The following is a 22,161-nucleotide window of genomic DNA, read 5'->3' on the forward strand; positions in this document are numbered from 1 at the left end:
TCTCTCTCTCTCTCTCTCTCTGGGTATGGGCTGTTTGCATATATGTGTGTTGTTGCACTAGCCTGTGCATGTGCATGCTGAGGTAGGACGTTGGTGTTGGGTGTCTGTTTTTATTGCTTCCTGCCTTATGTCACTTTACATGATTGTAGAGAAAATAATTTGAACATTACATTGTACAGTGAAAACCATATTAGTTATCGCTTGTCTAACACAAAAGTTTTATCTTATAATACTCTCCCTTACTGCCAAAAATTACTAAAGGTTATCAGATGATTACTTTCATTACATTCATATGATCTGAGACATAGAATGCATGGGCAGGAAATTATATTTATCGAAAAACAGGAATGCTTTCGGCCATCATCCTTTCCTCTGTTCAACACTGCATGCAATATGAAATACGTGTTAGTAAAGCAGTTCAATAACAGTTACTGATATGATCATATCAACAACCTTCAAACATCATAATTTATGAATTCATACAGTACCTTTGAGGTGTAAAATATGTCTTCTCTCCTCACAGTGCCATCTGCAATCTTGGTTCGGATGGCCTCTCCTACGTGAGCTTCAGTGCCATAGACAGGAGCTGAATCAAAATGGCGGAAGCCAGCATCTATAGCAATTTCTGTCATCTCCTTAGCCTTACTATAGGGAACCTAGAAGAACAAGAAAATGTAGTATGTATATATCTGCCTGATTCAGATTTTATTCTGGACAAGAAGCAATTTTCTCAAGCATCAGCTCTTCTCCACTTGTTGGGTAAATTGTTGATTTGCAGTGAAGAATCCATCCAAGTCAATCCTGATCTTCTCCTACTGAGTACCAAGAATAAGAGAATTCTGGGACTAGAGAAATGGCTCAGTAGTTAAGAGCACTAGCTGCTCTTACAAATGGACCCAGGTTCAGTTTCCACTACACACGGTGGCTAACAGCCATCCCTAACTTGAATTCCAGGGGATTCAACACCCTCTTCTGGTTTCCACTAGCTTTGCACTTACATATATGCAAGCAAGACACTGGTGCACATACAAAGAAAATACATTTTTTAAAGAATAAGACAGCCAAGGGCCGCTTTTGTCCCAGGAAACTACACTATCACCTAAGATCAGTAACTTACTAGAGGGAATCAAAAGAATGTTAAATAATAAAATTTGCAGAGGAAAATATGAACCAAGTGACATAAAGAAGTAATACTTTGGGTCATCAATAAGCCTTTGCCCAGGGAAGTGGTACAGAGCACACCAACTTCTCCCAAACACTGGATTTGCAGACTATGTGCTGATATTGTTTAATGAAATCTGCTTAGAGCCACTCTTTTTAAAACTTTAATTCACAGTTTTTTGAAAGAAATACTTGACTTAACACACCTCCAAATCCTGTCTCACAAAGGAAAGCATGTGAACCATGTGCACATAAGCCCACTGTTTGCATGGAAAGTTCCTGGAAAGCCACCATCCTTATGTAATGAAATAGAGAGAAATCAGTTTCCAGGTATCATCTAAGGCTCAGTATGTCAATAGGAATGCCAGTATAGAGCAGTATGTTACATGATCCTTGAAAACAATAAAAACATTCTCTTTTCATAAGAAAAGTAAATGCTAACACTAAAGATGTGTACTCAAAGAAACAGATCCATGTATTAAAAATTATACCCTTCATGTAAGAAAGCCATCAAGTAGATGTCATCTTTAAACTGTTTTGTATATAAATTTTAGAAATTGTATTAGAGTAAGATTAAAAATGTTGTCCCGTAGACTAAATTTGGATAAACATAGAACCACATTGAAGAATGAGAAACATAAATTGTTATTTACCTTTTAAGATTTCATTTTTAAATTTTATTGACTTTTTGTGAATTTCAATATAATACAATATATTTTATGGTATTTAGACCCCTTCCCATATCTGCACCCATCTTACTACCCTCTGCCAGATTTCATGTACTCTGTCATATTACTATCAATACAGGACGCAGGGAAGGCTAAATACCCATATTCAGAGATTAATTCTTGACATCTAACTTTTATTTTCAGCAGATATCAACTCATAGGGAATATGCCTTAATGTAAGACCTTAAACTTGGAAGTGCTAGAATAACGGGAACAGGAATCACATGACAGCAAGGTCTAATAAATAATTTTGGACTATGCCTTTCCCAAAGTACAGGGAATACCAACAGAAATAGATCAACACCATTATCTGAAGTTCTGCAGTGTCTAAAGAGCAAATAAGTGAAGGGTCAGTTGACACAACAGGAGTAAATATTTGCCGAGCACTCTTGAAGAATTAATGCTCAGAATATATTTTTAAACTTAAAAAGCTGAATAAAAACAATGAATTTCATACTGCACAACTATCTGAATAAATACTTTTAAACATAAGAAACACAAATGGCCAACAAGTGTATTTTTAAAATATGCCTAAAAGCTTTAGCCATCAGGTTTCACCTTTTCTGCTTAACCGAGAAACAGACAGAAAAAGAAGAAAATATTGGTACCAAAGTAATCAGGAGCCGAGCTCACTACCATCCTCTGATGCTGACGAGGTTCGGTCTCTCTTTTGTGCACGGAATATTTGTAGCCTGCTAGAACAGAATATGAGCTAGCTCCCCAGGGCCACATAGAAAGTTAGTGACTCACTACCCATGTCGACTCCACTCATTCTAATCTACATTCCTTTTAATTCTCAACCCAGACATCACTGTTAAAGCTTCTGCACGGTTACAGATCCCAAAGCCTGGACAGTGATAAAGGAGCCGTCATTTACGTGCACATACTGAAGCATAGAATCCATTGCTTATGACGTCTCTAAGTAGACAGTGTCTGGAGGACACAACACAAACCCAATCATACTGATATTTGTAGCACAAACTGGTGAAGGGCACTTGCTACAGTACACTGAAGTTTCAGTGTTGTCTTATCTCAACAACAGCTTTTGAAGTTGCTTCCATGAAGCAGTTCATCTAAACAGAGCTACAGCAAACAATAATGCTCATAATACGAAACTTCCCGATTAAGATAGTACTTAGCTCTTCCAATGAATACTAAGCAACGAAACGATTTAGAAAGAATTAGAGAAAATGATTTCTATAGTCTTCCAAAAACAAAATCACAGAAGATGAAAACGTTCTTAAGACTTTCTATGAGATCAGGATTACCAGCTAGACACATACTCTATAAAAAGCTGAAAATGGTTGGGTGTGGTAATGCGTGTCTTTAATCCTAGTACTCAGGAGGCAGAGTCAGGCATATCTCTGTGAGACTGAGGTCTAGCTAGTCTACATAGTGAGTTCCAGGCCAGTTGGAACATGAATATTCATGTGCAAATTCTCACAAATATTAGTGAACCAAAATAAAAAGTGTGTTAAAGTGATGTGACATTATGTGGGATTCATGCCCATAGTTCAAATACTATAGAACACACAAAATATAATCGGTAGAAGACAGCACATGAACAGAATGAGATAAAGATGATCTTCTCAACTGATGGAAAGCTATATTTGACAATATTCCTTTTTTTCAGGAAATAGTCAACAAAATAGGAATAAAAGGAACTATATAAATGTAATTCAAGGTATGAGTTAAGAAAAAAAAGCAGCCTGGTGCCACTCAGGAGGCAGAGGCAAGCAGATCTCTGTGAGTTTAAGACCAGCTTAGTCCACATAGTAAGTTCCAGGCCAGCTGGTGCTACAGGGAGATCCTGTCTCAAAAAGACAAAACAAAACAACAAAAACAAACAAACAGACAGAAAAAAAGCAAACATTATCACATGCAATGCTAAAGCTCTTGAAGATTCTTCCTAAATGGAGATCTTGACTGGGGCCATTTTTCGCCCCCAATTCCATTCAACACAATGTGGGAAAATCAGACCTGAGTAGAGGTGGGAAAATGACAAAAAAGAAGAAATCTAAAAAGGAAAATATAAAAATAACTTTGATCAAAAGAAGCATGATTTTATATTAAAATGGCAAAACTGACTCAATTTTGTTCTAGCTGACTTTTGCTTTACCCTATGTTTCTGCCCACCCACCCTCCTCCTCCCTGCTCATGGTAACTTCAGTCAGTTAGTCAGGATGGCCTCCATGGAGGTTGAATCTGTGCAGTTTCAGGGAGTACATTGTTTCTACACTACTTGGAAACTTACAACTAGCCAGGAAAATGTCCTGACCTCCAGCTATACCTGCATCTCCATGGAGTCCATTGTTTCTGCAATTCTGAGAAAACTTTTTCCCAAGTGAAACACAGAAATTTTTTGTTAACTGAAAACTTCTTTGTTAAGTGACCTGTCTCTGCCCTGGTGTAACTACAGTGGTCTGAGGTAACTATGGCTATTGGCTTGGCCCATTCCATGACCTAATTGTGGTTGTGAGCTTTGTAACCCTGCCCTGCTTCTCCTTGTAGGTAAGAGTTCTTTCTGGTGATAGCCCCTCTCCACCATTGGCTACTGTAAAAAGACTCTTAAGTAGACCATCACTATGTGGTGGTATTCCTCTGTGCCTTGTGCTTACTATTACAACATGCAGAAAATCCTACGCATTTGTCAAGCACATTTACAGCTGATCAGTTTTTTAGTTTATTGGATTTAAATTGAAATGCAAGACGTGCAAAAAAGTTTGTAACTATATGATCAATAAACAGATGAGAAATAAAGAAAAACATTCATTTAAATAAGACCAAAGAGGTAAAGGGTTTAAACGTACCCCAAAAGCCATAAAATTCTTTAAAATTAAAATTAGTAAACGCAAAAATGAAAAAAAATCGAAATATTATAGTGGATTGGAATCCTTAACATTGTTACAATGGCAAGATTTTCAAGAAAGATCTTGAAATTCTTAGCACTCTATCACAGTTCTTACGAAGTTACTTACAAGTAAAACAATTGTAGTTATTTAAAGATTCATATGAAATATGCAAAAAAAACCAACTCTGAATAGACTTAGCAAGCTTGAAAGAAAATAATGTGGAAGAAGTTGTACTCCTTCATTGTAAAGTATAGCTCAGTTCTGCAACAATAACCATAGTCAGTACGAGCACCTAACCAGGATGTGTATCAACGGAATAGCACTGAAAAATCCAGAAATACCCCTCATTCCTACAGCAAGACATTGGCACAAAAGTGGAAAAGTTGGATAATTGGACAGATCTATTTTTGTACTTCAGAGAATTTCCACATCTTCTCCATGCTGTTTCAACGCATTTGCATTTATACCATAACGATACAGCAGTTCTTGAAGCTACAAATCAAATTCTAATTAGCACTTATGATAGGGAATGTTATAGCTAATAACGATTCTAATGGGGTGAGATGAAATTTATTTTCTCTTTGGATTTGTGAATCATACCACATAGTTTAGAAACCAAAGAAAAATAATGACATAAAAAATGTACATGTAGACCACTGGAAGAGAATGGGTAGATCATGAAAGAACTAGCGATTCTACAGGCACCTGATCGACACAGACACCAAAACTGTGCGTCAGAGAAGATTCCATGTCTTCACAATATTGGTATATAATAATATTTAATGACAGGCAGAAATTGAAGCAAGGGCCCAAAATTTCACACTATGCCAATATCATTTCAAAATGTATCAAAGATGTTAAGTCCACAAGCTATAAAACTACATAAAACAATTAGATCATATATCTGTTCAGGTAATAAGTATTTTTAATCTGTTCTTATAAAGCACAGGAAATGGTAATAGAAAGAAAAATGGGATCATATCAAACTTTGAAACTTCTGCATAGTAAAGATGACAATCAACTGAGAGAATAGAAAATCGACAGAGCAGGAAGAAAGATTTGTCAACCAGTCTTTTCATAAAAGACTAGTATCTGAACTATGTAAGGAATTCAAAAGACCATATAATCCAAGTTTTAAAAGTGGATAGTTGATCTGACAGACACTGTTCCAAAGGAGAAATATAAATATAAGCAAACATAAAAATGGCTTAATAATATTCACTTCCAGGTGGTGAAACAGAAGGAAGTAGACTTAAACAAAAGGAAAACAAGGGTGCCAGGATAATCAGCAGGCGCACACACAATCACGCTCTGTCTCTGAGCATGGGCTTTCTCTTTCTTGTGTTACATAGCAAAAGCTTCTTAAACAAAACCCCTCATGAACTCCAGAGTCCACAGGAATTGACTAACTTTGCAAGTCAGGTGGAATTCCACTCCTCCTGGTTCGATTGCTCCTGAACCCTCAACCCAGCATCACTGTTTTTACCTCTGAAGGTATAGCAGTACCAAAGCCCAGCACAGGAATGAAATGTCCATCATTTAGTTCCACACATTGATATCTTGAGCTCTTCATTGCACAGGCCTCTGGCTAAGCCAACTTCGTTTGTGTTCTTATTTGAAGGCCAGTGGAGTTACAAGTTCCTGCCTGACTAGCTAGCTAATGATTAGCTCATGATATAAGAAAGGAGTGAGCTGAGTCACTCCATCTATAAGGAGGGATTGAAAGCTAGTTCACATATTTATAGGAAAGATAGTTTTAAAAATACTATTATGATTTCACTGTATTTTTGCTACAAACTTCAATGTAGCATTTTTAATTGTTAGATATTTATCAAAAAATTATTGCTTCTGACTAGAAAATCTGAGATTCACGTTTCCTTATTTTCTTCTTGTGATGTCAGTTTCTTTAGAACACAAGAGGAAAAATATACCTAATGGTAAAAAAACTAGTATGCAGCTTCTTTCTCAGATTTTGAGTCTCCAAAAAGAATAAAAACATAGATTTAAGGAAAAACTATAGTTTTTCATTTTCCCACTGACAAAATATGTTCTGTATTTTCTGTCTTTGCCCTACAATTAAAATATCCATTGCTCACTGGGCTGCAGTCTTGACAAGAGCACAGTGGAAAGGTGGTGAGTGCCTCGTGCTCTTAGTGGAGGATGATGGTCAGCAAGTGTTCCACGTTGTTCTGAAGGATGCCAGGCACTCAAGAGTTCCTCATTCCTTACATCTGTTATATCACTTTTAATATTGGTTAAGTATACAAAAAAAATAGCCCATGGACTTTTTGAGCTTGTTGACCATTATTTAACAACTGAAAACCATCTCAATGATTATAAATTTTGGAGTATTTGACAAACTGATATATTTATGCAATAAAATATGATTAAGTGATTCAAAATGAACACTTTTTATATGAGCATGTATAAACATATGCAGTAATTGTAAAATACAGACTGGATCTCCTTCATGTGCTAAATAGAACCAGAAAAGAAAACATTAACATGAGTACTTCATATGTCCACACAATACGCCTTACAAAATGGGCAGATATAAAATACAAATTATGATTATTCCTCAACTGGAAGATCATGAGCTAGTTTTTAAATTTCTTCACCATGCTTTTCAGTCTTCTGTAATTAGTGTTTAATTCTTTTGGAACCTGAAAAGCATACTTCTGTGAAATAGGAATAACTTGGGCTTTAATTGGCATTTAATGTTTCATAGATTGTGGTTAAAGTCTTGGGTGACCCCCTAGTTGCTCAACCCAGGGTCCAATGAGACACCGCGCCCCCTGCCACCTGCTACCACAGGTACTTCTTGGTCGACCACACACACACACACACACACACACACACACACACACACACACCTGTTCTGAATATCCGTGGTTCTCATCCATGCTCTCAGTTTTCAGGGCATGTGAGGAAACCAGAAATTATTGTACTCTATTGTGAATGACCAGTACATAATGAAATTCCCCAGCATTTCAACGTTTCCTGTACTTTTTTCATTTTGTGGATTCAAGTATTTCATACAATGTGTTTTGATGATATTCAGACCCCCTCCCTTATCCTCGCCTTCACCTTATCTCTGCCCACCCCCATTCCTGTCCCTTATTAGCAAAGGAAAAACTCCATCCATCTTACACAGCACATCTGCACTGGGTGCAAGAGAGATCATATCTCATTAGAATGTCAGCAATCTATAATTCTTACACAGAGATGGGCTAAAAGAAGAGCCCACTCCTCTCCTTTGTATGTGGTTTGGGGTCAGAATAAGCCCAGGTTTCTTGGGATGGAAAATTTCACACTCGGTTTCTTAAGCACTGTTTAAGGTTGTCAGAAGAGGATTTCTCTTCACCAGCATTCAGAACTCCTGGATGTTTCCTCATCAAAGTTAATTATTTGCATCCTGAGTGCATGCAGGTTACACTTTGGTTGTGCACTCAGTACAATCACCCCATTGTGGTCCAAGATGTTGTCCAACAAGTAGACTCCTCACAGGGTTTTACTGTGGGTAAAAGAAGACTTGTGTCCTCACAAAAGGCAACACTTAGCTCCCAGGCCTCCAACCCAAGATTTTCTGAGTGTCATTTGGGATCACCCAATAGATTTACACCCATGACCTCTAGTTTATTTTCTGAAATACGTAGACTTTCAGGTTCCTATTGTGCTGGATGACTGCATCCAGGTCTTGACAGCCACTGGATGATGATGATGGCTGGGCTGACCATGGGTGTGCTGTGCAGTGGACTCTCACATGGCCAGGCTCAGACAGAAAATGTGCTCCAGGGTACAGTGTGGCAGGGTGGTTGCAATCACATTCTTGTGCCCATTGCTTGGTTACCTTGGTCGAATTTGCACCCTCTCATTCCTGGTGGGGGTCATGGGCAGCCAGTCCAAGGGTGGCCAGGTTGAGGGCAATACGCTGCCTGCTGTGGGTCTGAGAGCCAGGGGAAAGACAGCCAGGGCAACAACATGGCTCTGCCTGCTGTGCCTTCTATACTTTTTTCACTAGGGTAAAAAGATACACACACACACACACACACACACACACACACACGGGCGCATTTTCATGTTTCCTCTATACAAACCTGTAGTTGTGTAGAAGTTGGGAACCAATAAGAAGACATTAATGAAGATAACAAATAGCATAGGCTTTCTATCAAGTCCAGCTACTTATCATGCCAAAGCTAATCATGGCTCAGACTCCTCATTCACATAACCGAATTAACTTGGTTGTAACAACTAGGTTGTGTCATTCTAAAATTTAAGTATCTTGTATTTGTATACATTTATAGAAGCTTACTTTAATCAGCCAGGAAAAGAGTATCATGCTGACAGTGTATTTGAAATATGTCTGAAGATTCAACTGGCTTATTTTCAGAGACACTGGATATGAATGACGTAGGGCTCCACTTAACCCACTTAAAGATTTTTTCAGTGACCTTGGCAAGCAAGAACCTACAACTTTGTGTTATGGAAAGCAGTCCAGAGATAATAGAGGTTGAAGAATAGGGTTTATGGTTGATTAATAAGTAATGGTTTAATGAGTTTATTTTACCTAATAGTCTGGCATCTTTCTATTAATTAGAAACTTATAGCCATAGGGGGAAAAAATTCTTTCGTATCTTGATTTTCTTTCATTGACTCTAAATTGATTAACCGCCTGCAATTCTCTCCACCCTCACAAAATTTGTATCCTCTTTTTTTATAACCCATTGAGTGCAAATTGTGTTGTCCATATACTCCTGGATGTGGAATTATCCACTTACGTGCTTGGTTGTTATGAATAATCTTGTGAATAGTGTAGATTACTTAGGAGACAAAGCTGATCAAGCACTAATAGTGTTCATCATCTGGATTGCATTTCACTGAACAGATAAATTAGTTTCTGCCTAATTCTTGTGGTCAATCCATTCAATAAGAAATACTTAAGGCCCCTTTTTAATATAACTGAATGGATATTTTGAACATTTCAATAGCTTCTCTACTTCATATAAGTTAGTTAATTTTATTTGATGCCAAAAAATTCTCATAATGCCTTCCCTTTATAAACATGATGAATGATTTACAGAGCCAGAAAAAGTTTCACAAGTTATACCAGGCAATCAAAGAAGTCAAGATAGTCCATAGTCCATGTGAACTGAGACTTATAAAGCAATAACTGCATGTTGTATTTTTACAGAATTTTTTATTTCATTAACTCTGAGAATTTCACAAAATGTGTTTTAATCAAAGTCACTACCCAGTGCTCTACACCCTCCCAAAGTTTGTGCCTTCTTATTTTTTTAACCCGTTGAGTCTAGATTGTCTTCTCCATAAACTCCTGGGTGTGAAATCATCCACTGGAGCATGATGGTCCTACAAGGGGGGAACACCTTTAAAGAAAACTGATGCTTCCTCCCCAGAAGTTATCAGTTTCAATAGCTCCTCGGCTAGGGGTGGGACGTTCTATGCACCTCCCTTCTCCATGTTAGGATTTTGTCTGGCTTGATCCTGTGCAGGTCTTGTGCATGTCATCACAACCTCTGTGAGTTCATATTGGGAAACTGTCCTGTTTTGTCCAGGAAACTCTGTTTCCTTGCAGTCATCCACCACTTCCGGTTCTTATAATTGTGCTGCACCTTGCTCGTATAATGATCGCTTGCCCTTGGGAAGAGTGGTATGTGATGTAGAAGGCTCATTTCGTCTAAGCATTCCTCCTGTTTGCAAATCAGTTGGTCTATCTAGGTATCTTGCCTCTCTGATCCTGTCTCTGTCTCGCCAGTGGTGGGACTACCGGCAACCACCACACCTGCCTGACATTTACATGGGTTCTGTGGATCTGGACTCCAGTCTCTGTGCTTGCTCTGCACGTGCTGTATTAACTGAGCTAGAACCTCAGTCCTAAATGTGAAATTTTAGATAGCAATGTGCTTATCTTCTCTGAAGTTAGAATCTTTTTTATTGATACGTATTTATGGCATGTTTTAGTGAAGTTCTGAGATATTTGGATACCACATAGACTCTGAAGACCAACCAAATCAGACTGATTAGCATTTATCTCTTTCTTCTTCAGTGTTTCCATGGCAGAAACATCACCTGTTTTATAATTGTCCCATAGATTTGAATATTCTAGATTTGTAGCTTTATTTCATGTTCTTTGTTCATGTTCTTGTTCTTTGGGGAGTTTTCTATTGACATCTACCCATGCTCCTTGATACCTTTGTTTATATGTGTGTGTCAAGTTTAACAATGAGCCATCTTGAAATCAGACCACCTGTGAGTACCCGGCAGAGACCCTTAAAAATCTAGGTTTGCTGATATCCCCTAATGGAAGAGGTAAAGGGTGAATCGTTGGAACCTTACTTGAGATTCCAATCACTCCCTACTTCACCCCCAGCCAGCACATGCAATCTCACACCAGCTGTGCCTGGTTCACCATTTTCCTAACTAAGAAATTCAAAATAATAATGTACCAGTTCTTAAGTCCTCAAACATAACTGAAATTCTAACCTATTCGATATTATCAAGAATCAGTCATCTCTTGTTAACATCTATGAATCACTCAGATCATACAACTTCCTCGGAGTTTTGCATTTTTTTCTTATTTTTTTATTGCCTCATTACCCTTAGGAATTTACAAGCATACCATTAGTCAAGTAAGCTGATTTGTCCCCAAAGAGAAGCTTTAAAACAGATTTCAATAAAGTGGCAAAGACAAAAATGTTCTGAAAAGACATAGAATATTAAATATATTGGTAAGTTCAGTAAAGGGCCTAAATGCCAATGTCCCTGGCACATCTTAGAGCTCCAGGTTTGACATACAACACTGACTATGGTTTATTACATGAAAAGCATCCTTTTATCAACAGGACATAATTTGAAAAGTGTGTTTATCAGTCTTTTCAAGTAAAGGCATGTTCAATATGCTTCTGCTCAATCTCCTTACATCTGAGTCCTCATGATCCTTGAAGGTTGGTTTCTCCTTCAGCTTACTGTCCCCCTTCCCCCAAGGAGACTTCAATGCCAAGTTCCTGGAGGAATTCTGAGACTCTAGGTATAGTGCTGTGGATAATAATGTCCCCGGTAACCTCAAATAAGGAAACATATCACTGGGGATGGACTTTGAGAGTTCACAGCCTTGCCTCCCTGTTTTTTCTTCTTGTTTACTGTTGAAGGTGCCAGGTCTTGGCCTTCTCCTAAGGCTACCTGCCCCCTGCTATGATGGACTTTTATTCCTCTGGAAGTGTAAGAATAAATGAACTCTTACTCCAACGACTGCCTTGGTCATGATGTGCTATCACAGTGACAGAAAGGTTACTGTATTAATACAGTATGTCACCTTCTCATGTGTGCTTCATCTTCCAGACCACGTGGTGTGCTTTCTTGTTCCATAACAGACGGCAATTACTATATATTTGCTTAGTGATACTCCCCAATGGCTAACACTAGTTACCATAACATTGGAAATGTTTATAAAATGCCTGTTATCATCTACCATCCCCTGCACAATGATTTCTAGGCAAACCAGTTCGGAATCCCAATGGGTCAGGAAACAACAAAATATTCAAACATCAGAGACTCACATAGATTAACATTGATGCAGAGAGTCTTTTTATTTCTTTTCAGAAGGTGACAAATATGTACGACTTTTGCTTTCTGGGCTATGGCTGCAGCTTCAGCCCAGTCTCAGTTTCTCAGCAGCATTAGGGTGAGATGTGTAATCAGCAGAGGCTGAGGATCCGCCCAGGGCAACACCCACCTAGAGGGGCTTCCGGTAGAAGGCAGGTTCAGGGTCTTTGTGTTAGTATTCATCAGAAAATGGAAAGTTTGGATGGCCAGCAAAACTAGAAAGACAAAGAGTAAAGCATAATAGATTTGAGGTTACTGGGTTTAGCAGGAGTGATGCCTATGCTGCTGGAGTAAATGTACAGAATGTATAGAATTTTGTTTTCTAGAACTTTCCTAAGGATAACTTTGTAAGTGATTAAACAAAAACTAAATTATGCATGTAATGCTCTTCTCCTTGAGTCCTAACACACAGGAAATACAGAGACAAATGGCCAAACATGTATCTACCAAGAAACCAAAGAGATAACTAGTTCTCATTATTACAATTTTTAATTAAATCAGCAGTTAATCACCTTATTTTTAAAATAACAAGCCCTTTGGGATTAGATAGCCTCACAGGAAGCTAGTACCTGGAAAGAACTGATTCTCTGTCCCTCAGCATCCATTTATTGCCTATAGCTCTTCATCTTGAGGTGGTTCCCCATGAAATTTCCCCCATCCACCTTGGCGTGTCAACTGATTTTGTCACTCTGCGCATCTTGTTAGACTACCATACAGTGGAGATTGCATTCATGTAGCTTCCCTATCATGTCTAGAATGCATTAAACATGAGTACACATAAGCACCACTAAATGAATATATATATAATTATAAATATAGATGTATATTTAACAATAATAATCAGAGTACAAGAAATTGAGAGGGAGTGGGAGACGTGGGAAGTGTTGTAGAGTGCCAGAGAAGGATAAAATAAAGCAGATATAATACCCATGTATGACATTCTTAAAAATAAAATACTACTATTCATAACTTTCAAATAAAATATTTTACTTTTCAAAAATTTAAGTGAAAAAAAAGATCAATCCCATCTACATAGTCTGCAGTAGGAAATACTTTAGGAAGTTCCAAATTATTGTATCAATTTCCTAACTGATTATTTGTTAGCTGCCTACCACATTCAGTATATTAGTTTTGCTTCCAAAACAAAAAGAATGGATTGGAGAGATAGTTCAGAAGAAAAATCACTTGTAGTGCAAGCATGGAGCATGAGTTCAGGTTCACAGCACCTTTGTAAAGCTGGACTCAGTGACATACATCTGTAGTACCTGCACTTCTTCAGAAAGATGGGAGATAGAGACAAGAGGCTCTCTGAGGCTCATGGGCAGCCTGGCACACAGTGGCTCAAAACAAGAGTCTCTGTATCAAAGAAAGTAGGTGAAAACCACATCTAAGGTTGTACTCTGGCTACCACACGGATGTGACGGCACACTCATGCATGCACCTGAATTGGTTCACAAGAATGCACTCGTACATACACACATAATACACACACACACGAAGATAAAAAGTTAAGGAATGGGGCCGGAGAGGTGGTTCAGAGGCCAAGAGCCCTGGCCTCTTCTAGGATGACTGAGCTTGAGTCCCAGCACTTATACTGCAGCTAACAGCCATCTGTAACTCCAATTCCAGGAACTCTAATGCCCTCTTCTAGCCTCTGTAGGCTTTGCACAGCTCTGATACACTTACATACATGTAGGCAAAACACTCATACACAGAAATAAAAAGTACTAAATGTTTTTTTTAACTGAAGGAATACTGTGCATGAAATGAAACTCCATATTCATGGAGATAACTACAGATCTTCATACCACAATAGTCACACATGCTACACAGGGATATAAATGCTTAATCATTAATTTGTAATATTAATAGTATTAGCTGACTGGTTACTGTTCCATCTCTGAAATATTAAACTATTTTTTGCTTTTCCCTATAATAATAAGCAGCAGCAGTGATTGAAATATATCTGACAATCTTCCATTCTATGCAGTTGGACTTCACTCTCATCAAGTCTCATAATTATCACACCTACACCTTTTTAGAAATAAATTTCCCAGTGGGAGAGGAAGTACATGTTACTTTTCTTCCCTCATTAATAAAATACTTTCTATCTCACTTTATGGGACTTGAACAGCATGAAGGAAGGGAAGGGTTTCATGTTGGCAGGAACTTTTCCACAGCAGAGAGATGTTTACTCCACACTAACCTCTGGGTGAAAATCTTAGACTGTAAAACATCTTAATCCTCAAGATTGAGACTGCCATATTCCAGAAAATCAATACCAAGTGAGTCACTGAACCCAGCAATTCCTTGATCATCAACACAAATATAGTGAACAGGACCTGAACAAATGTGCAGAATAAAGGAAGTGACGTTTTCAAGTTATTAAAATATTAAATTGCCTGAATTCAATGAGCAATTTCATAGGGCGGAAAACAGACTGCAGAGTGATTATCCATAAATGTAATGCAAGCAGAAATTCAGCAGTGTTTTCAAAAATGGTGGGGTATTGATTTTGGTAATGTTTTATAGCTTTGATGAAATGCCTGGGGTGCTTATCCACAGAACATAAAGACGCAGAACCAACATAGAGGTATAGATTCAGTAGTGATACTGACTGACCCGGAATGTTCCATGAAGTAGATGCACAGCAGCAGGTGCAGCAAACCCGGATGACCCTGGGCCACCTACCTTGCTGCAGCGACAAAGGACAGAACTCTGAATAGGCTCAAGAGAGTTCTAGAAATCTTTTGTCTCATTCATGATTTAAGATAGCCTCTGTCCTCCATATTTCAATTAAGGTAACTTTTAACAAGTATGTTATATTCATCTCAGAAAAAAAAAGTTGAGCAAAATATATTTACTGAAGCTACTTACGGGGCACCAATGATGTACCGGACGTTTCTGCTCAGGCCATCAAGGACTTTCATGTCCTCTGGAGTCAACTGAAATTCAAAAACCTATCACACAAATGGGAAAAGTTAATACCACAACAAACGCAGGAACCCAAGGCCAATGACTTGCAGATTACAAAAATGTAATAAATAGACTGTAAGATTGTGTCCTCTACTTCAGTCTTCCAGTTGCACACTGCATTGTGTCTGCAGAGCTGTTTATATTAGGAGGGGGAAGAAGCTGTTTCAACATGTCTTGAGTCTTCCCTGACCTGTAGTCCACTTTAACAACTGAATTTTCCAGAAGATTCAGTGTCCTGATATAAGATTAGACATGAAAATGCTTTAGAAGTGTTCAGAAAATATCTTGGAATTGCACAATGTGATGGGTGAAGCCGGGGATGGTTGGTAAGAGGACAAAAATTAAGAAAAGTAATTAGGACATCAGTCCTGTTAACAGTAATACAATCACCACCTGTCTCAGGGCCTCACTACACCTCAAATGCATAATAAGTTTCACTACAGATACGAGAGAGAGCCCAGCCAAGATCATGCATTCCAGTGTCCACATTCCTCATTTTGTAAATGTAGATCTTCTTACACTAGGAACTAGAAGAAGCTATTTCCACATTTCTTTAGACTTCCCTGGCCTGCAGTCTATATTACTAGTTCAATTTCCAGAAGGAATGGTGGTCCTGATCTAAGTCTAGACATGAAAACACTTTCCAAGTACAGAGAAATTATCTTTGAATTGTGCAATGTGACCAGGTAAAGAAACAGTTGGTTGGCAGAAGGAAGAAATTCTGAAATAGAGAAACCAGCCCTACAAACAACAGTAAAATCTGTATCCTGGAGCAGAGATACCTCACTGCTCCTCAAATTCATAAGATGCTTCACTGCAGCTATGAGAAAGAGCCCAGCCAAAATCAGAATGACCCGACTGAAGTCAGATCAGCAAACACAAAGTTCTAACTCTGCAACAATGAGCTAAATAAATGACATTTGCCTGGAGTCTATGGGGGGGATATGATTTTACCACAACTAATATTCACAGTATAAATCATCTCCTATTTGAAATGAAAAGACAATCACTTTCAAAGTGGCCAAGAATCAAAAAGGTGCTTGACATCAGACGATATGCAAAGTGAAAATACCTGAGTACTAAAATATATGTATGAGCAAGAAATATAAAATAAAACACAAATAATTTAATTTAAAGACTAAAATTCACCTAGTCTCAGTTGCCTCATTTCAGAAAATGATGAAAAGACCATATCACTCACACAGGTTATTGGTTATATTGCCAGTGTGATGCTCAGTACAAAATCTGTTTCTAATGATTCAAACAATGGTGCTTCTAAAGAGCAGGGTTTAAACCACTAGAAATGCCTGTAGAGCACACAGGAATGGGAAGTGTAAGGAAAACTAACTAGAATCATAGAAATCTCCCGAGCTGTCAAAGAGCTCTATGACAGTTCCAAGAGATGCCCAACACCCACAGCCGCACTCCGCACCTGTATGTTCTCCTTGATGCGCTTCTCTGTGAAACTCTTCGCCAGGACCACAACCCCACGCTGAATCTGGTAACGAAGGGCAATCAGGGCTGGCGTTCGCTTGTATTTTTTTGCCATGGAAGCAAGAACTGGATCATCCAAGAGAACAGGGGAATTCTGGTCTACCCTGGAGGGAAAGACAGAAACACTAACTTCTGCCACCTATGCATTTGGTTTGTTAGGACACTGGCAATACATGTGACGGTGAATACATGAACCATGGTGCCAAAATTTGTTCCATGAACCTAAAAAAACCATTATCATCTTTTATTCCCTCCTAAATACTAATTCTTTCTGTTTCCAGTTCAATTAAGAACGGGACATCTAAATCACACCCCTCCTCCTAAGGCTCAGGGATCATTACAGAATAGGGTGCAGACAGTGCGTCAGAGCCAGAAGTGGAGGATGACTACAGTATTTTCCGGATACAATGGGGCAAGTACACGTATAATCTCATAGACTTTGTGACAGCACACATAAGCAAGATCAAGCCAGGCAAAAGACCAAAATAGAGAGGGGATGTGACCAGGAAGTCCCATTCCCAGTTGTTGGCAACTGATAACTTTTGAGAGAGTGAGAGTCTGTTTTCCTTGTGGGTGTGGTCTCTGCAAGGCCCACCAAGTTCCGGGGATGGCCATGTAACCGACTGTGTTGGATTTGATGGGCTTTATAACAAATGAGGACTCAAAGTTGAGTGGGAAAGGAAGGGGTTGGTGGATCAGGGAGGAGGTGGTGAGTATGATGAAAATAGATTGTGTGGAATTATCAAGGAATTAATAACGAAACAGACTGAACCACGAAATCTTTAGGATCATGGTATGAAAAGTATTTAATCAGCCATTTTTCCTTAGGTTTGATACTCATTTGTCCATATTACCATCGGTTTTCTCGGTGACTTCCCAAAGCACTGAAAGCAACCAGAACGATGTCTTTTGACTTGCAAAAATCCAGAAGTTTGCCCTGGTTGAAATAAGGATGACATTCTACCTACAGATGGATAAAATAGGAACATACCAATTTATATGAAATATCATATTAACATAAAGAAATATTAAAAGCAGAAGAAGCCAAATTAGTAAAAATCTGTGTAATATGAATTAAATATATCATCATCAGCCCTGGTGTGGTGGCTTATTGTAGCTCGAGCATTTAGGAAGCTGAGGCAGGAAAATTGCCATGAATTGAGGCCATCCTGAGCTATGTAGTGAGTTTCAGACGAGCTTGGTCTGGGCTACAGAGTGAAACCATACCTCAAAATCCAAAACAGAAGAAAAGGAGAAGGAGAAAGTGGAGGAGGAAGAGAATGAGGGGGGGGGGGAGAGAGGAAAATATCAATTATATATGTTTTCACATTTATTTATTTTGAGGAGTGGGGAGTGGGTAGACACATGCCACAGTGCACACGTGGACTTCAGAGGGTAACTTGTGGATTTCAGTTCTCTTTCTACCACGTGAGTCCTGGATGGAATTCAAATCATCATGCTTGGCAGCAAGCATTTCACCCACTGAGTCATCTCACCAGACACGTGATTAGATAATTTAACTGATGCATATTCATTGCACATAGTGATGACTTTCAGAAAGACATTTCCATGAAGTTTGTTGTGCATTTTGACCATAATCAACTCCCTTCTCCTTCCTCATCTCCTCAACTATTACTCCATTGATTACTCCAGATTACATTTTAATTAATATTTATGTTGATGTGAACAGTTGAAGAAATAACACTTCTGAGATGAGCCAGCCCTATATCCTGTGTAATGGCTGCAAACACCTGTTTTTACTCCGAAGATTCATGAGTAACCTGGATGTGGAACAGGGAATGAACTCGCTTTGATTATTGAAAAGAGAAATAGAACAGGTTTTGATCAAACAATCATAGGGAATGTCTGAGGAATGAAAGACCATTGGGTAGACATCCCAACAATGTCATTTAGGTAGAATTCATTATTAAAAGGAAAAATGGGTAAAAATCAATTTTAATACATACAGATAGTAAAAATCAACAATTATTTACTAATATTCACCAAAAAAGAAAAAATCTTTAAGCATACATGAAGATAAAGAATGAAGCCATATGCCCATATTGATTGATAGTGATTACTATTTTAGCTCCTTTATGAAACACCAACAAAAACTTAACATTTATTTATCTTGTGGAAATAATTGTCATTTGTTCATACCGAACAAGTAGGCCTAAGAAAAGTCAATAGAGTAGCTAAAATGAAAATTATTATTTCCAAGGGACAAAAAGTGACTAACTCATGCAAAATCATTGATTAATTCTCAACTATTGCATGAAGATTAGTCATGAAAAAGCAGTTCATATCAACAATTACTGTATATCAATATCCTGCTAATTTCAAAGGAGAAAAACATGTTTAAAACTGAAGCATCTGGCTGGTACTCGTATTATCAAGTAATCAAATAGAACATCACTAAAAATGGGACAAACTGCCATTACATGGTACTTGGGTACAATTTAAGGTGACACATTATAATGACATTTTCTTAAACTGAAAATTAATGATAGACTATCAGTTAACTTCTTCAAATGTCATAAGGGTAATATAATTATACAATATATCTTCACCCCTAGAAGAGGCTTTCTGAATTCATTAGGGTTGTTGTTCATACCTGCTAGAAACTTTGAAAAACACAGCTTCAAATGTTATGTATGTATGCAAATATGATCACACACACACACACACACACACACACACGTAAACACATATCTATATTTGGTATGACATAGGTGAAGAAATGTGAGTGACCTCTATCATCCATTCAAATGTTCACCATAAAAATTTTGATGAAACAAAAATTTGGTAAAAATTCAACTTTAACATTTGAAAAATAGTTCTGTCATTATAGATCAAATATGCATAATAACTTTAAATTACTGTGTTCAGTATAAGATCCTTACCATGTTGCTACAAAAGGGAACAATGCATAAGCACAACAAATATGTTTCATGCTTTATTTGATAAAATAATTCAGAAAGAGAAATTGAAAGATGCTAAGGAATAATGTCAGCTGAAATCTTCACTCAACATTTCTTATGTTGTCCCAGCCCATAAAGAAAGATCTGCCAGGAGAATAGGAAGAAGCAAATGACCAAGGACAGGAGGCTGAGCGTGCTCACCTGGTTGCACACAGGCTTGTGCTTCAGCCCTGGCTTGTTGAGTATCATCTCCAGCTGCCTGCGGTTAAAGTTGGACACCCCGATGGACTTGGTCAGACCTGCATCTTTACACTTCTCCATGGCCTAGAGAAGGAAAAGATGCCATACTATAACCTTGTTTAACCAAAGGTTGGAGTGTTAGAAAGAACTCTGCAAAGAAATGGAAATGAGACCAGTTGTGTTGCGAGCCTGGGAGCCTGAGGTTCAACTGAGTCTCAGTTTCCTCTCAGAACTGCCGACAGGCTTAAGCTGGCAGCTTTCCATTCTGCCCGCAGCCTTGGCCTGGAAACTCTGGCAGGCAGCCGGGGCTCACGGCCTTGCTCTCCTTTTCAGCATACGGTTCTATTCTTCTATAATCAGAGATTCCTCCCTTAATGTGCGTCAGAGCCCGCATGCTCTGACTGATGTATGGTTTGCAGTCTGTGTTCCTTTGTTCTCATTCTCTATAAAAACTCATGCTTGAGCTTCAATAAACGAGACTTGATCAGAATCCTGTCTTGTCTCCATTTCTCTTGTCATTTGCCTCATCTAAGGCCCCACCCCCCAATCCAGGTACTTAGTGGAAGTCCTGCGGGACGGAACCAAGTCGCATTGCGGGGTGGCCTCCCGCACAGTTGCAACTGATTCTTAAGAAAGAACCTAGTAAGGAAAATGATAGCATTATCTATTAAAAGGATCCTGTGCTCTCCTTAGTAAATCAGGCTCTTTATTGCATTATCATTTTAGCCAAACCTCTTCTTCATTTCTATCCCCTCACGGGCATGTAACATAAGTAAACCACCATAACTTAGGTAAAACATCCCTTATTAAGGTCATTAATTTTACAGTGATTAGTTTTCATGATAAAGAAGCTACACCCCAGTCTTTCAGATGGAGCTGTGATCTAGTACTCACTTCCCAGGTTGCGCAGAGATCTGTTGTGTCAAAGATGACTTTTCCATTCTCATCTGTTGGAAAGTCACTCTCTCCTGCCTGGAATAGAAATAAATTTCTCTCAACAAATGCATTTTCCTACCAATAATAACACTTCCAAGTAAAGAGAAGACTGGGAACAGAACCTCCATCACATAGACGGATCACATTTTGTGTAATTCTTGTCATATGTTTTTGATGTAGTGTTCTAAAGAATGTCTTTTAATACCAGAATTCTATTTTCTTAATAACTATATTTTAATAAGTTGCTCATTACTAAGTTCTTTTAGAGTATTATATTTGACTAGTTATACTGTTCAATGACACTTCCACTTAGAAACTTGGCAAAATTATGGTCATGATCTTCATCAACTTTGGTATTGACACGGGGTAAAGTCAATGGCCTTCATGTTCCTTGACTTGTGAATGGCTGATGGCAAGTGAACAAAAAACTGCCAGGTAGGGTTGTTTTAAATTTTTATTTTTTATTTAGATGTATTCATGTATTTGTGTGTGTGCATGCCACATGTATGCATCAGATCTCCTTGTAGCAGGAATTAAAGACCATTGAGAACCACCCAAAATGGGCTCTGGAACTGCATTTCGGTCCTCAGGAACAGCAGCAAGTGCTCTGAGTCATCTCACCAGCCCCATACAGGGCTGTTTTAAATATTTTGATGATTTAACATACAGAGAAGTGGGACTAGAGAGATGGCTCAGTTGTTAAGAGCACTGGCTACTCTTACAGATGACCCTGGTTTGATTGCCAGCACCCTCATGGTGCCTAACAACCATCCTAACACCAGTTCCAGGGGATTCAGTGCTCTCTTCTGACCTCTGGGGGCACTGCATGACATAGGTGGACTTACATACATGCAGGCAACACACTAATACACATCAAAATTTAAATAATATATAAAAAAAATTTAAAACAAAGAAGTCAGCAAATGTCTATCTCAAGGTCAAATTTGCCACCAATGAAAATTGCTAGAACAAAAACTAAGAAAATTTGCAGTAATACATAGGTAAAGGATTGATAACTAGAGAAACTGCTTATGTTTACTTAAAATGCCAATTTAATTCGTGACTTGGATTCTTAGTTTATACTATCCTATCAACTCCTTTACATAAAACAGTTGGAATATTTTATAAAATTAGGTATACTGAGTTATCTAAGTTTGTTTTTTTGTTTTTGTTTTTGTTTTGTTTTGTTTTTGGTCTTTTTGAGACAGGGTCTCCCTATAGCCACAGCTGGCC

At 38.3% G+C, this 22,161-nt stretch overlaps 2 protein-coding genes across 4 annotated transcripts in view; both read right to left on the minus strand.

Moving 5' to 3' along the window:
- The window catches only part of LOC103725895 (aldo-keto reductase family 1 member C1 homolog), a 16,377-nt gene extending 10,019 nt beyond the window's left edge, over positions 1–6,358 (minus strand). The window contains exons 1-2 of one of the 3 annotated variants that reach the window (XM_029558719.1): positions 6,228–6,358; positions 489–656 (exon numbers count right to left, since the gene is read on the minus strand). In XM_029558719.1, the coding sequence (XP_029414579.1) occupies positions 489–656; positions 6,228–6,314 (255 nt within the window). In that variant the 5' untranslated portion in view covers positions 6,315–6,358. The other 2 variants (XM_008823239.3, XM_029558718.1) reach the window with 2 other exon arrangements.
- Positions 6,359–12,316: 5,958 nt separating this feature from the next.
- Positions 12,317–22,161, minus strand: part of LOC103725885 (estradiol 17 beta-dehydrogenase 5-like) — a 16,377-nt gene continuing 6,532 nt past the window's right edge. Inside the window, exons 4-9 of the mRNA XM_008823224.2 lie at positions 20,887–20,964; positions 19,954–20,076; positions 17,686–17,795; positions 16,770–16,935; positions 15,239–15,321; positions 12,317–12,576 (exon numbers count right to left, since the gene is read on the minus strand). Coding sequence (XP_008821446.1) covers positions 12,534–12,576; positions 15,239–15,321; positions 16,770–16,935; positions 17,686–17,795; positions 19,954–20,076; positions 20,887–20,964 — 603 coding nt within the window. The 3' untranslated portion in view covers positions 12,317–12,533. The remainder of the gene's footprint in view (positions 12,577–15,238; positions 15,322–16,769; positions 16,936–17,685; positions 17,796–19,953; positions 20,077–20,886; positions 20,965–22,161) is intronic.

Source organism: Nannospalax galili, unplaced genomic scaffold, assembly GCF_000622305.1.
Source record: "Nannospalax galili isolate Female #2095 unplaced genomic scaffold, S.galili_v1.0 scaffold989, whole genome shotgun sequence".
NCBI classification, from domain to species: Eukaryota; Metazoa; Chordata; class Mammalia; order Rodentia; family Spalacidae; genus Nannospalax; species Nannospalax galili.